General features: G+C 42.8%; 1 protein-coding gene across 1 annotated transcript; it reads left to right on the top strand.

The window, feature by feature from the left end:
• The first annotated feature begins 2,208 nt into the window (after positions 1-2,208).
• Positions 2,209-13,693, top strand: sypl2a (synaptophysin-like 2a). Its single transcript, XM_041888575.2, has 6 exons — positions 2,209-2,430; positions 2,627-2,701; positions 10,655-10,773; positions 11,110-11,308; positions 11,989-12,162; positions 12,359-13,693. The coding sequence occupies exons 1-6, from the start codon at positions 2,416-2,418 to the stop codon at positions 12,479-12,481; spliced, it is 705 nt and encodes a 234-aa protein (XP_041744509.1). The 5' UTR covers positions 2,209-2,415; the 3' UTR covers positions 12,482-13,693.
• The last annotated feature ends 2,183 nt before the right edge of the window (positions 13,694-15,876 follow it).

Below are 15,876 nucleotides of genomic sequence, written 5' to 3'. Positions count from 1 at the left end.
CACAACACACAAACCTCCTGCAGGTTGAGTTCAATAACTACAGGCAGATGTATGGTGAGATGCCGGAGGAAGCTTTGAATAGGTCAGTAGCCTGCAGAGTAATATAAGAATGCAATTGCTGAATTTATGTAGATATTCTAAACTAAGTGTTTTGGTAACTTTCAAATGTAACAGGTCCATGTAGAATAAACAACCCTTTACATAATACTATAGAACAGGGTTCCCAAACTGGTGGCCCACAGGTGGTTTTATTTGGCCTCCCAAGTTTTTAGAAAAAAATTAAACGTTATTTTTATTGTTGGACATAAGACTGTAAAAACACCAGGAAATCAGCTCCAAGTGATTTTAATTTAAGAAATATGTTCCCTCCCAGGCCCACCCATGGCTAAGCCCCTGCCCAGTCATGTGAAATCCATAGATGAGGGCTTAATTAATTCATTTAAATTGACTGATTTCCTTATATGAACTGTAACTCAGTTAAATCGTTAACATTGTTGCATGTTGCTTTAATATTTTTGTTCAGTATAGTTGATGATCCATTCCCTGCCAGAGAAGCAGTGTTATGCTAATAAAACAATGTGCATCTTTCATTGTCATTCCCAGCTGATACAGACACTGGTTTGAATGGAACAAGAATGGACAGTCAGTTCATGGTCCAAAGCAGGGTTTCCCAAAGTCGGTCATGGGGCCTGTCATGCCAAACAGTGTCCCCCTGCCAAAATCGATTAGTTCTAGCTTCCGTTGCGAGGGCTATTTAGTTCTAGCTTCCGTTGCGAGGGCTGTTGCTAGAACTTCCATAATTCTGACCAGCCTACGTAATGAACCAAAGCGTCCGTTGCTATGCTGGTTGCTTGGCTCTTTTACCTTGTAGCGGACGCTGACGACAGAGGACGCGGGCAGTTCCAGTTCTCTTTCAACTCATAAACGCTCGCTCAGTCCGCGCAAAATTATGAGGAATCGCTCTCCAGGGATGGTGTTTTTGACGGTGACTACCTGACTTTACTGCTTCAGAAGACCGAAAAGACTGGAAAGAGAACACTCTTTCTTTACCATATATTTGTCTTTATATAAGACAATATTGTTAAATAGGAAGAAATAATTTAAGCTGTTTTTGGTTTTTGCCCTAGCACTACACAGCTAATTCAAATAATCAACTCATCATCAAGCTTGGATTATTTAGCTGTATTGCCAGGGCAAAATACAAAACGTGCACCCAAAGGGATCCCCAGGACCGACTCTGGGAAATCCTGGTCCAAACGATTTCAAATAAACATGCCCTTTCTCTTTAAGAACAAGTTAAAACTGTTTGTGTCAATTGTGGGGGTGCCCATGTTTTTGGGGATCAGAAGTGTCTGGTGCAAGAGAGACAGGTTGAGGTTGCCAGAGTAGAACAGAAGGTTTAATATGGTGAGACAGTGAAAAGAGTAGAGGATGATGGGTCAAGGGTGAGTAATATGGCCTTGGCCAATACAGAGTGATATGAATTTGTGGTTATCAACTGTATGGCAGAAATGGTATCGCAGAAATCACAGAAAATAGATGTTGTGGTGGCAGCTGCAGAGAAGTACTTGGGTGTATGAGATTTTACTGCAGAAGAGTCACAAGGTGGGTTGAATGAAAGAGTCCTGTCCTCCCAGGCCATCGACCTGGTGTAGGATCACTTAGGGTCAAAGTAGTGGAATGGGGTGGTGTTTTTTGTTGTTGTTATGGGATAGTGGTATATAGGTGTAGGGCACAGGAGGTTGGTCGCACCTTAATTGGGGAGGACGGCCTCATGGTAATGGCTGGAGTGGAATAGTGGAATGGTATAGTCCCCTGTAGCTCAGTTGGTAGAGCATGGCGCTTGCAACGCCAGGGTTGTGGGTTCGTTTCCCACGGGGGGCCAGTATAAAAATGTATGCACTCACTAACAGTAAGTCGCTCTGGATAAGAGCGTCTGCTAAATGACTAAAATGTAATGTATCAAACACATGGTTTCCATGTATTTGATGCCCTTCCATTTGCGCCGTTCCGGTCATTATTATGAGCCCCTCACCAACCTCCTGTGGTGTAGGGGTAGTTGATGGTGCAATTTGTTCATTTCCCTCTTACTTTTAATTTTTTGGTATTACAAAATGTATCATGAGCGACGACACACTCCCGCACAGTAGGTGGCGGCATGCACAAACAAAATGTACGATCGCCATTATACCGAAGAATAAGAAAACAAGTTGCGTGTCACGTGTGCCTATACAGTTTAGAAAGTTTGACAGCAGTTTTACAACATCAGCTTCGTGTTTAGCTGTTTTCTGCCACCATTCAGTCGAATGTAAACCAAAGGTTCGCCCCGGTACAAGATTGAGATTGTTAATTTGGGAGAATATACGTTTTCTTCCAGTAAAGTGAATTTAAGGAACAAACTGCTGAACATCGAACATGGAATTTATTCAGGTGGGTCGGTTGACACGAGCTAGCATAGCTAGCTAACGCTTTAGCTATCTACTGTGAAGGTGACTAACATTCGTAAATGTGTTGTGTTGTTGCCAGCTAGCTAGCTACTTCTACATAGCTAAATAATTTGTTTGAAATAATACCTGACCACCGTCATGATTCAGATGTTTTGTCTTCGTCTTTTTTCCAACTTCAGAAACTGCTGTCGGGATTCAGTCTTGACCTGGGACCGTTGAAAGAACCTCTGGGATTTATTCGGGTTCTAGAATGGGTAAGATACCCTTAATTAGAGATCTTCGCCTAAATCTAATGTGGTGAAACACATATGTCTCTCTTGTCTTGAAGCTGTCAAACATGCACTAAACTCACTAGCTAGTCATTATTGGTTAATGTTGCTCGCTAGCCAGTTAACGTTAGCAAGCTAGCTACTTGTTTTTTTTTAGTAGTTCAACTTCTGAGTAATGTTGGACAAGTTTATTGATGCAGATAGTGTGTAGATTGTCTGACATAATAGCTATCTGACTTGATAGCTAACGTTGTCTAGCTACAATCTCAAGCGCCAAAGCTTAATGCGTAGATCTCCTCGGGCAACACCCTTTTTAGCGATTGTCAATGTAGCTAGGGCTCGTAGCAAGTCACTCCTTCAAGATGATCATAAACTTGATGCTCTTGTGGTGTTATAGTAAACGTTATGTAAGGCATAATCAAGGAGTGTCTGTCTATGCGTTCTATGGAAAATAATGTCGAACGACGTGGAAGGTGTGTTACACGACGCGTGGGTGTGTAAACGCTGCCAAAGGTGCTTCAACAAAGTACTGAGTAAAGTGTCTGAATATCTATGTAAATGTTATTTCAATTTTTATTTATTTATATAATTTCGCAAACATTTCTAAAAACCTGTTTTTGCTTTGTCATTATGGGGTAGTGTGTGTGTAGATTGAGGGGGAAACGATTTAATCAATTTTAGAATAAGGCTGTAACTTAACAAAATGTGACCGACCGGCTCGATTCGGTCTTTATGTAGCAAAATTTGATTGAATATTTTTATTTTATTTTTTACTTTGGATAAAGGTAGACTCAGAGCTAGTCAATGGTATATCATACACTACAGTTGAGGAACAATGGAAAAGTAATTCTGCTTTGAACGTTTACTTGTAACCTCACTTTTGAGAAATGGCCCTTGAATGTTTTGGTACCTACTGGAGAGCTCTTCTTTGTCTACACCCATTAAGCATCGTTCACACCCTTTTAAGCTTTAGCCCCACTCATCTTTTTAAGCATTCACACGTGAGGCTATGTACTAAACAACCTAAACTTATACTACTGGTGTGTTCGTACATTTTGTCTGGAGTGCCAGAGTGTGCTCTGGGTGTTTAACTCATAGCGTTGTCAGATTGGCCATTCGTAAATTCAGAGCGCAAACTGGGCGCTCAGGCCGAAAAGTAGTGTTGATCCGAGCGTTCTGACCTAACATCAGTCAAGCTCCCAAGCTAGCTACTTCCAGACACAAATGAGCGAACAGCTCACTCTGACCATTTTTACTTTCCCTAGCATTTTTACTTTGGCTGTTTTTATGTTATCCAAATCGTTGGTGACTGGAACTGTGCTGCTGGCAACAATTTAATTACGCTTTTTTGCCAACTAACACGGCCATATTCAACAGGTGTTGAGCATTCGTATATTTGTCAGTTATTCTGCGCTCTGGCACACTCAGAAGAGAGTGCTCTGAAATCGGAGTACATTTACATTTACATTTTAGTCATTTAGCAGACGCTCTTATCCAGAGCGACTTACAGTTAGTGAGTGCATACATTCTTTTTTTATTTTTCACACTGGCCACCCGTGGGAATTGAACCCACAACCCTGGCGTTGCAAACGCCATGCTCTACCAACTGAGCTACATCCCTGCCGGCCATTCCCTCCCCATACCCTGGACGACACTGGGCCAATTGTGCGCCGCCCCATGGGTCTCCCGGTCGCGGCCGGCTACGACAGAGCCTGGATTCGAACCAGGATCTCTAGTGGCACAGCTAGCACTGCAACGGCCTTAGACCACTGTGCCACTCGGGAGGACGTAGATAGCCAGAGTGAATTTACCAGCTATGACTGTCGACAGTTGTCGCAGTGACATCATAAACATTCTATTGAAATAGTTACTTGCATAGTGGATTCTTTTGTTTAGACATGTAGCTAGCTAAACATTGACCCATAATCCCAACTCATAACGTTACTACCCTGCATGAATCTGCAGGTAGCTAACCAACCAGGTTCAATGTTAGCTAGCTAACATTAGGCTATAACTAGCAATGCAAATGGCTCTGAGATATGAATAATATTACTACACAGATCATACACGTAACGTTAGCTAGCTAGCCAGCTTTCGACTCCGTCTACATATTTGCAATCAAACGCCTGAATTTTCTCCATCTCCTTAGCTATCATACTCTAATTCCACAGATTTCAAAACTTGGTCCTCCAGAAAGTGGTGCGCAACACTTATGCAGTTCTACTACTTGATATCTTTCAAAAAAGTCACGTTAGAATGGATTACCAACACATACTGACCAGCTCATATTATAGACAGAAGTGTGCTACGTGGCAGACCAATCCGAACTCATCTCTCGGCATGTCCAGACCACTCATTATCTCAGCCTATCATGCATGGCTAGCAGGAAGGTTGCTGTCTTTTTCTGTGGCTAAACCAACTAGGCTCATAATTTAACCATTTTATTCGTATTTACAGATGGCATACAAGTTTGTTATTAAGGCACATGAAAGTTCACATGTTCCAGAAGGCATTTCTGCCAAAAAACGCATTTTGATTAAGTACAAATGGCGCTCCTGTGAAGTAGTGACGTGCGACATACGACTAGTCACAAATGTGGAAAAAGTCAAGGGGTCTGAATACTTTCCGAAGGCACTGTATGCTGTACCGTGTACACTGATAAGAGGTATTTTGCTAATTAGCTGATAAGTGTACAATGTCGAGCAGGGAGGATATGTGATGAAGTGACATTTTTAGAGGCGTAGCCGGCTGGCCAAAGTGAATGTCAGCAGCTGCAACAGAAATAGCTTGGATTCATGAACTTATAACCTGACTGAGTTGCTGGCTCAGGATACAAGGAGGAGGGCCTCTGGTTGTGCTCCATGGGCATTCTGTCTGTGTTTCTGTATATGTGTGTACACAGTAGGGCCTATCTGTTTGAGTGTGTACTCTGTACAGTACTGGTATTGTTTTTGTATGCACTCGATACAGACTGTTCTCAGTGCGTGTATGTGTATGTGCAAGTTTTTCCTGTGCGTGAGGCTAACGGTTGACGGCCGTTAATTTACTGTATTGTCTGTGTATGCTTAAGGGGTGTGTGTGTGTGTGTATATTGAGGTAGTGGAGCGGCAAGTGGCAAGGCCCTGTAGGTAATTAAGACAGACGTTATCTTTTAGGTTAGAGTTTGAATCCAATCCAGGACGTCCTCTCCCTTAGTCATCACTAGAAATGACATAAATGTAGACTTTCTAGGCAAAAATGTAATTTTGAAACCACTAAGCTTTACGTTAACCCTTAACCTTACCCTCACCTTAAATTAATTAGAAAGGGCTTATGTTCGTTGACCATAATTCCACTTTGGTCCATTCTAGCATGACTGTGTAGTGACTACACTCTCCTCTGTCCTGTGCCAGCCAGCTACATGCCTGTCTCTGGCCAGAGAGGGGAGTGGCCAGTTACCAAGAAATGCACTGTAAATCCTGGCCAACACTGCAACACAACATTCTCAGAGTGTCAGTGCAGAGAGGGAGTGGAGGCAGGGGTTACTTTATACACACCAGTGATCCTGGTGCAAAACCCTGGCCTGCATGCTGCTGCATAGGATGAGGGAAGTAGGAAGAAGAGTTCAAGTGAGGCAACATGTATCCTTGCTATGTTTTGTTGCTGCGTCTTTAAGATGTGCTCTTTAGGATAATTTGTACTGAACAAAAATATAAACGCAACATGTGAAGTGTTGGTCCCATGTTTCATGAGCTGAAATAAAAGATCCCAGAAATGTTCCATATTCACAAAAAGCTTATTTCTCTCCAATTTTGTGCACACATTAGTTTACATCCCGGTTAGTAAGCATTTCCCCTTTGCTACAATAATCCATCCACCTGACAGGTGTGGCATATCAAGAAGCTGATTAAACAGCATGATCATTACACAGGTGCACCTTGTGCTAGGGATAATAAAAGGCCACTCTAAAATGTGCAGTTTTGTCACACAACACAATGCCACAGATGTCTCAAGTTTTGAGGGAGCGTGCAATTAGCATGCTGACTGCAGGAATGTCCACCAGAGTTGTTGCCAGAGAATTTAATGTTAATTTCCCTACCATAAGCCGCCTCCAACATCGTTTTTAGAGAATTTGGTAGTACATCCAACCGGCCTCAACCGCAGACCACGTGTAACCACGCCACCCCCAGGACCTCCACATCCAGCCTCTTCACCTGCGGGATCGTATAAAAACTCATTCTGATTAGCTGGGCCTGGCTCCCCAGTGGGTGGGCCTGGCTTCCAAGGGGTGGGCCTATGCCCTCCAAGGCCCACCCATGGCTGAGACCCTGCCCAGTCATGTGAAATCCATAGATTAGGGCCTAATGAATTTATTTCAATTCACTGTTTTCCTCCTATGAACTGTAACTCAGTAAAATCTTAGAAATTGTTGCATGTTGCGATTTTATATTTTAGTTCAGTTTATTTTTTTTATACAATAAACAAAAACCTACATAGACAAAAACAATAGACAACTAAACATTTACGTACATTTCCACAAACACCACACTTGCTCAGACCCACATGTTCCCATCGTATCCACACCCAATGTTGTTTCTAATGCTTGTAAGACTCTGCCCCATATGACTTTAAATTGTGTTATGTTTGCAAGATTCTACTCAATATTTCAATTAAGCGTTTGATTCTTCCATTCTCAATGTTGGGGTTTCATTTGACTTCCGGTATTTAAATAATAGCTTCTTCAATATGCCATGATAACCATACAAGCCAGACTTTGAGGACCAGCTTTTATAACAAAGGCCTGCTAACTTCCCCATATCCCTTAACTCCCAACTAAACACAAGCCTATGTGTGCTCCCATTCTCACAGTCGGGGAGGTTGGGTGTGTTACTTACTCAGGAAACTGCATAGTGGAGGGTTTATTTGGAGGGTGGCTGAGCTGGGGGGATCGCTGGAATGATCATGGGTTTGGTGGGAGGGGGAGGAGATATGAAAGATGAGAAATGTTTTACTGTGCCAAACACCTGAAAGATGAAACCAGTTCCCACAAAGTTCACTTGACCTCCATAGTAGTAGCTTATCACAGAGAACATTTCTTCCCTGTCTGGCTCTGTTGCCACTGAAATGACCAGTATTTGACCCTTACACTTCATGAACTGTTGTGGTGTTGATACAATATAGACTTGCAATCAACAACAGTGTCTGTTAGTGAGTTGAATAAGTCATGGTCCCTGAAAACCTCATGGTTTGTGATGCACTGTTCAACTGCTATGTAAATTATGTTTGATTGTGATCATGTGGGAAAGAAGTTGAGGCGTGCTACATGCCACTATCAGATGTTTTCATTGGAGGAGGGATCTGCTCACGAGCGCCTATTTGTTGGAATGCTGCCTCCAGCACTTAACAAGGGAATACTGGCAGGGTTAGTTTAAGCTGAACCGGGGTGCACCATTCTATGGCCCGTGACGCGAACGGGCAAAAGCCCTTCTCAAATCGAACAGTAATCTGCGTCGCTCGGTCATGTTGTGATACTAAATATACGTATCAAAAGTAAAAGTATCAAAAGTAAAAGTATAAATCATTACAAATTGCTTATATTAAGCAAACCAGACAGCACCATTTTCTTGTATTTTTTAATTTACGGATAGCCAGGGGCACACAACACGCAGACAGCATTTACAAATGAAGTATTTGTGTTTAGTGAGTCCAGCAGATCAGAGGCAGTAGGGATGCCCAGGGATGTTCTCTTGATAAGTGCGTGAATTGAACCATTTTCCTGTCCTGCTTAGCATTCAATGTAAAGAGTACTTTTGGGTGTCAGCGATTTGTTTTCTTTAGGAATGTAGTGAAGTAAAAGTTGTCCAAAAATATAAATAGTAGAGTACAGATACCCCCAAAACTACTTAAATTGTACTTTTGAAGTGTTTTTACTCAAGTACTTTACACCACTGAAAATATGTCCATATTTTCAAACTAATTTTCATTGGGAATACAAATCAAGCATTTTATCAAAAACAATCACTTTTGCATGTGAAAACTCATTACTCCACATGCTTAACATAGGTCACTTTTGTTTTGAGCCGTCTTCGCTGTCGGACAATTTGAATCAGCCCTCCAGACAGGTTTATTTCTGTAGTTCCAGAAGGTATGTTATTCCCAAGTGTTACATTTCCACCTAGGGGAAGAGGAGTAACTCAGAGAGAAGGAAAGATGGATACAGATAGCTATATAGTTGTATATCCTTTCATCTAATACTAGCGTTGCGCACTGTCACTGCATAAAACGGTTTTATAATGACATATTTGGATCCTTACTCCCACCCATTACCACAGAGATTTCCTCGCTGCACCCCGTAGCCTTGAAGACCTACCTACTGAGCAGAGATGTCCCGTGTTGCTCAGTTGGTAGAGCATGGCGCTTGCAACGCCAGGGTTGTGTGTTCGATTCCCACGGGGGGCCAGTATGAAAAAAATTAAACTGTATGCACTCACTAACTGTAAGTCGCTCTGGATAAGAGCGTCTGCTAAATGACTCAAATGTAAATGTAATGTAAATTCGTCTATTCCACGTTGGTTCAATGTAATTTTATTGAAGTGGCGTGGGAAAAACTTTGATTCAACCAGTGTGTGCCCAGTGGGTAGTGTGTGTTTTTGAGATGGACTACTACATTGCTGTCAGACTGTAAAGAATCACTGATCTACAAATCACCTTACAGATCAAGATGAGTGATTCTGCACCTTGCATTGCTCAACCTGAAGCCCTCAAATGCACCACTATACTTTTGTCAGTAAGTCAGATTGTGCTGTTAGGAGCTAGTCAGTGTTAGTGAGTTAGCTCTCTCAGCACTCACTGAGGGAGGGAGTTTCCTGTCTCAAAAGAGGATGCTGTAGGGGAAGCTGATGTGGTGAGCAAAGAGGAAGAGTTCAAGCACAGGGAAAGTCTTACTCTGGGAGAGAGAGGGGTGTATGTTTTTGCTTGTGGGGGTGTGCGTGCCATTCTCCCACTACTCTGAGCAGAGGAAGTGGTTACCAGGGTGGCTGAGGTGAGGTCCTCACTGTTCTGCCCAGGCAGGTTTTCCAAACGTTGGCCAGTGATGTGGGCCATGTCAGGGGGCCTCTTCCTGTCAGACCTGAACCCAGTGGGGCGTTCTGCTGGAGTTGGTCTTTTTCTTGCCGAGTCACCAATCCCCAGGCTTTATGACAGTTTTACACAGGCCTGTTAACTTTGCTGCAGCAGGAACACCTGACCACTTCAAACGGCTCCACGTCCTGCCGGTGGAACGCCTCTCTCCCTCCTCTCTGTTGTAAGTTACAGAACCAGAACTCAGAACAGCTATAATGGAGGTGAGCATGCAGAGTGGGAGCTAAATATAGTTGGATACTATCTTATGTAGGCTACATTAGGATATGTTGGTTAAAATCTTAATACCACTAAATGACTGTAAATCGGGAGATTACGATCACTTTATTGGTCAGTTGTCCAACCAGAATTTGACTTCTGCTTTCAACCCAACCCCTCCGAAAGACACGCATACATACACATACAGGTTTTTGGAAAGGTAAGGAGGGCTGCCACACTGTGCACCCTGGGAGCCGTTGTGGGGGTCAAGTACCTTGCTCAAGGGCACAACAGCAGGCAATGGCATCTAGGATTTGATACCAGCAACCCTCTGGTTTCCAGCTCACTTCCCGCCAGTGCACAACAATTCTCTGGTTCCTTGGAAGAGGAAGTCTCATTTTATGAATTCTAAAGGACCTGTCCTTGTCTCTCCCTCTCTACTGATCTGAAAACACAGCCTAGGCCTCTGAAAACAGTCAGCCTACCAGGAAAGAGATGTTCTTTGCTGCCCAGGTATGAGAATGATGTGCCCTAGATCAGTGCAGGTTAAGGCAAAGCGATGAGGAAAGGAAGCGATTTCAGGCCATTGAGATGCACCCTAACTCTCCTCTCTCTGTGCAGGTGTTCACTATTTTTGCCTTTGCCACCACTGGGGGTTACTCTGGGACGACCCACATCCTTGTGAATTGTCCGGGGGAGATGCAAACTGTCGTAGAGGCTGGGTTTGGCTACCCCTTCAGGTAAAACACGTTGTCCCTCACAGATAGAGCTGCATATAAACAACAGCACTCTAATTGTCGTACTGTGTTTGTGATTTCTTTTTTTATAATGCCTACCTAATGGTCTTCACAGTAAGTAAGCCTATCCCTGACAAAAGTTATGCAAAATCTGCTGAAGGGCCGCAAGATTTTATTTTTACTCTTAAGCTGGTTGTTTGCGTTCACACCAAGATACTTTTCTTTGTCTCTGACTCTTGCTCCTTAAGTGTTTTTGTATTTGTAGTTGAAATGCATTTGTGCCATGCAATTGATTTGTAGATTATTATTTTTTTCTCTACCCACCCCACTACTCTCTAGGTTGCCTAGCTACGGCCCTTTCAAGGTGCCCGTGTGTAACAGCACCTCCCCGAATGAGACTTTCCTCCAGGGTGACTACTCCTCCTCAGCTGAGTTCTACGTCTGTGTCGGTGTCTTCGGCTTCCTGTACTGCACCGCCACCCTGGTGCTCTACCTGGGCTACCAGCATGTGTACCGCGGGGGCCGCGGACCCACCATTGTGAGTCTATAAATATCGTTTCTCTTTATGTAGTGTATCTCGTCGTGATGTGTGTTTTCTCCTATATTTTCTATATTTAATCCCAGCCCCCGTCCCAGCAGGAGGCCTTTTGCCTTTTGGTAGGCCGTCATTGTAAATTAGAATTTGTTCTTAACTGACTTGCCTAGTTAAATAAAATAAAACCGTAGTAACTGGTATGTTAGTTACCGTGTAGTAGACTAGTACTACTACAGTATAGTTGAAGTATAGCTGGAGAACAATTTTTATAACCTGGGCTAACCTGTAAATATCTTTCTCTCGGCTTGAGTGATTGTAATGTTAGCCACACAGTAGTGCTAATTTTTGCACAGGTTGGATTTTTTTTAGCAATGTAAACATTTGTCTTGGTGTCGCTGGCTGATGGGTTGGGTTTACAGATAATGTTAGGGTTAAGATGTGAGCCTAATAGTTGTAATGATATTTATACCGTAGTATCGCATGTTTACTACTGGTATGTTATTTACCGTGTAGTAGACTATTATTACTACTACAGTATAGTGTAGTATAGCTGGATAAGTATTTTTATAATAGTTAAGGTGTGAGCCTAATAGTTGTAATGATATGTATAATTGGAAAGCTATGTACTTCCATCCTCTCCAGCAGGGTAATATAGTGATGACACTCTCCTGTGTTTCTCCAAGGACCTGTTGGTGACTGCTGCCTTCGCCTTCCTGTGGCTGGTGTCCTCCTCTGCCTGGGGGAAGGGCCTGACTGATGTGAAGTGGGCCACCAACCCAGAACACCTGGTTGAGGCCTGCCAGCCCCAGTGCTCACCTGGAGACTACCCCTCCATGGGAAAACTCAATGCCTCTGTGGTGAGCTATTCGATTTAGAAATACATTTTATTCAGAGCGTTTTGCATTTTATAGCTAATTCTCAATGTGAATGTTTAAGTCCAGCATGAATGGAAGGGCTACAGGTATAGGGTTGCATAAAATGTAGCATTTGTAATTCCTTTGTCTGTATCCTGTATTTTGTCTTTATGTTTCGCACTTTTCCTCCTCTGTCAAGATTTTCGGGTTTCTGAACCTCATCCTGTGGGCAGGTAACTGTTGGTTCATCTTTAAGGAGACTCCATTCCACAAAGACAACAGCCCAGCAGCCACCATGGAGGGCGGAGTCCCCAGCTCTTAATTGGCTCATAGAAGCTCCACCTCTACAGTCCAAGCCAATCGCCAAGGTGCTTGGGACCGACAGCGTTTCTCATGTAACCCTATTAGGAAAGAAACTAATCTGTAGAGCAATTAGGAAAGAAACTAAACTGTAGAGCAAAATGAAGCTTTTTAATCACCAACAACACAGGCCCCTTTTCAATGACAAGTGTTCGGCTCAAGCTTCAGGGAAAGTAGAGTTAGTTGCCCAGCTCTAACCTTCACCACAGTGACCCAGGTTGTTGTTTTTCTAATCTTCATAGAATTGGTCAGTTAATGTGATTGATTTGCTAGCTGCAGTAAACACTACCCCAATTTACAGGTGTGAGCCCTGAAAACGGAGGGATCACAACTTTTTTTTTTACTGGTTTTTGATGGAATTTCCATTCCAAACTAAGTGCCTTTACTGTACATAAAATGTATTCAGTTACTGCAAATGTGGCTTGAGTTGAACACTTTGATAGGAATCTGGGTGTTTGTGATATCCAAAATTTTTGATTTGGTTGCTTCCTCTAGAACAGGTGCTTTCGATCACATAGGCCTACCACAAAACAGGGCTCACAGACAAACTACTGTAGCTTACCTCTTGCCTATTTTGATTCATATGGGGAAGTTCAGTAATGCTGGGTTGACATACAGTAATTATCTGGCCATAGGTCTCCTTTCTCATGAATCTGATAAAGGAGATGTCAAAGGTCATGTTGAAAGCCCCTGCTCTAGGTTGCCTTGCCTTTCAGGTCTAAATGTATTCCTTTAAAATAAACAATTTAACTACTGGCATTTCAGTAACTCCCCAATATTCCACTACTACTACTACATGTTTTGAAATGGACCTCATAGATATATGGATTTTGCATTTCTGTGTCTGAAAGCATATTGCTTTGGTGCACTAAACTCGTCAGAGCTGTGTTGGCTACTTGATTGCAATCGCTCCTGATGTTCAATGCGTTTCTCTCTTTGAAGTGTGGTATGGCTTTTTGTCATTATTTTGTTATTCATATGAACAGTGCCTTGGTAATTTACACCAAATAGCAGTATCAAGCCTGGTTAAGAGAGTGCTTACTCTAGAAAGAGTAACCAAGTTATTTTGGCTACAGTCAAGTTGATATAACACATTTCTAGTAACTTTTACATTTTAGTCATTTAGCAGACGCTGTTATCCAGAGCGACTTAAAGTTAGTGAGTGCATACATTTTTTAATATATTTTTTTCATACTGGCCCCCAGTGGGAATCGAACCCACAACCCTGGCATTGCAAGTGCCATGCTCTACCAACTGAGCTACACAGGACTAGTAACAGCTGTCTATTTTAGTTATTCAAACAGTCAGTGCCTATATTCCAGGACAACGCTGGTTGGTGTATGTTTGTTCAACAACCTGCAGATAACTGGCATTTTTGTGGAAATTTCAACAACTAAGCCAAACTTTTTAAATTCTTGTATTGTACAGGTGACATTCAAACAACAAACACTAAGTTCTCTCTGTATTTGACTCTTTTCAGAATGTTTATTTGAACAGGATAAGGCAACTTTAGAAAAGTCATTATTTATATATATATTTTTTAACCTACATTCATTGGTCAATTTAAAAAAAGCTCATTTATGGCTTCTGTGTGTTAAGAAAATATCTTTGTTGTGCAGCTTCTCTACCTGAGTAATTTTTATGCCAACATGGGTCTTATTTTTTGCTGTTGATTTGTCAGAACTGGACAAGATGGACTTAATCATTGAAGAATGCTAAATGCCACCGCCAAGTAACACGAGGCAACATGTAGGTGCCAAAATTGAATGAATCCTGCTGTATTTCTTGAATCTTAATGCTTCTTTTTTTTTTTCTCACTCATTTATATTGGTCCTACATTTAATTTCTGCAACGATTGCATTTGTTGGTTCTGTGGGGATGACGTACAAAGTCTGTCCTGCTCTATGGGAAGTGAATGGAACTTGTTGAGGTTTTTTGCTTTGCACTAAGAGTGCTGTAATTGGCTGAGTTGTGATTTGAGGGAAATGCAGACATTGTGCAATCCACACAGTGCCATTCATACCGCCTTGGCCTCTGTAGTGATTTACAAAGGGAAGGCTTGAGTCAATATCAGTCATCAAAGTACAGTGTGATCTATATCATTTTTGTCATTTAAATGTTAATAGAAAGAACCTAGCTTTTTAGGGTAAAGTCACACTTGTGGGTCTTCTATATTATCTGATGGGATTTCTGAAATGTGACTTTCTTTTGTATTTTGTGCCTTGTTTGTACAAAAGAAACATGTCTGTACATCCTCTGTATTGACAACACATTAAAGGATAAGAGAGCTGCAACAACCGCTGTTCTGTTTGTGTTCGCTGCCCTATAACTGTAATGTTACCTATTAAATAAGACTACCCAAGAAAGTAAAGGTAACTGAACTAAATGACTATCGCCCCGTAGCACTCACTTCTGTCATCATGAAGTGCTTTGAGAGACTAGTCAAGGATCATATCACCTCTACCTTACCTGACAGCCTAGACCCACTTCAATTTGCTTACCGCCCCCAATACATCCACAGACGATGCAATCGCCATCACACTGCACACTGCCCTATCCCATCTGGACAAGAGTAATACCTATGTAAGAATGCTGTTCATTGACTATAGCTCCGCATTCAACACCATAATACCCTCCAACCTCATCATTAAGCTCGGGGCCCTTGGTCTGAACCCCGCCCTGTGCAACTGGGTCCTGGATTTCCCGACGGGCCGCCTCCAGGTGGTGAAGGTAGGAAACAACACCTCCACTTCACTGATCCTCAACACAGGGGCCCCACAAGGGTACGTGCTCAGCCCCCTCCTGTACTCCCTGTTCACCCATGACTGCGTGGCCAAGCACGCCTCCAACTCAATCATCAAGTTTGCAGATGACACAACAGTAATAGGCCTGATAACCAACAATGACGAGACAGCATACAGGGAGGAGGTGAGGGCCCTGGGAGTGTGGTGCCAGAAAAATAACCTCTCACTCAACATCAACAAAACAAAGGAGCTGATCGTGGACTTCAGGAAACCGCAGAGGGAGCACGCCCCATCCACATCGACGGGACCGCAGTTCAGAAGGTAGAAAGCTTCAAGTTCCTAGGCGTACACATCACTGACGATCTGAAATGTTCCACCCACGCAGACAGTGTGGTGAAGAAGGCACAACAGCGCCTCTTCCATCTCAGGAGGCTGAAGAAATTTGGCTTGGCATCTAAAACCCTCACAAACTTTTACAGATGCACAATTGAGAGCATCCTGTCGGGCTGTATCACCGCCTGGTACTGCACCGCCCGCAACCGCAGGGCTCTCCAGAGGGTGGTGCGGTCTGCCCAATGCATCACCGGGGGCAAACTTCCTGCCCTCCAGGACA

Source organism: Coregonus clupeaformis, chromosome 10 (assembly GCF_020615455.1).
Source record: "Coregonus clupeaformis isolate EN_2021a chromosome 10, ASM2061545v1, whole genome shotgun sequence".
NCBI lineage: Eukaryota > Metazoa > Chordata > Actinopteri > Salmoniformes > Salmonidae > Coregonus > Coregonus clupeaformis.
Note: the sequence above shows the minus strand (reverse complement) of the source record. Positions and strands in the feature narration are given on the sequence as shown.

Bases quoted from the DNA above. Each gene is read 5' to 3' on its own strand.
- sypl2a (XM_041888575.2), top strand. The intron at 2,702-10,654 runs GTAAGATACCCT...CTCTCTGTGCAG, and splicing joins TTATTCGGGTTCTAGAATGG to GTGTTCACTATTTTTGCCTT. The intron at 11,309-11,988 runs GTGAGTCTATAA...TGTTTCTCCAAG, and splicing joins GGGGCCGCGGACCCACCATT to GACCTGTTGGTGACTGCTGC.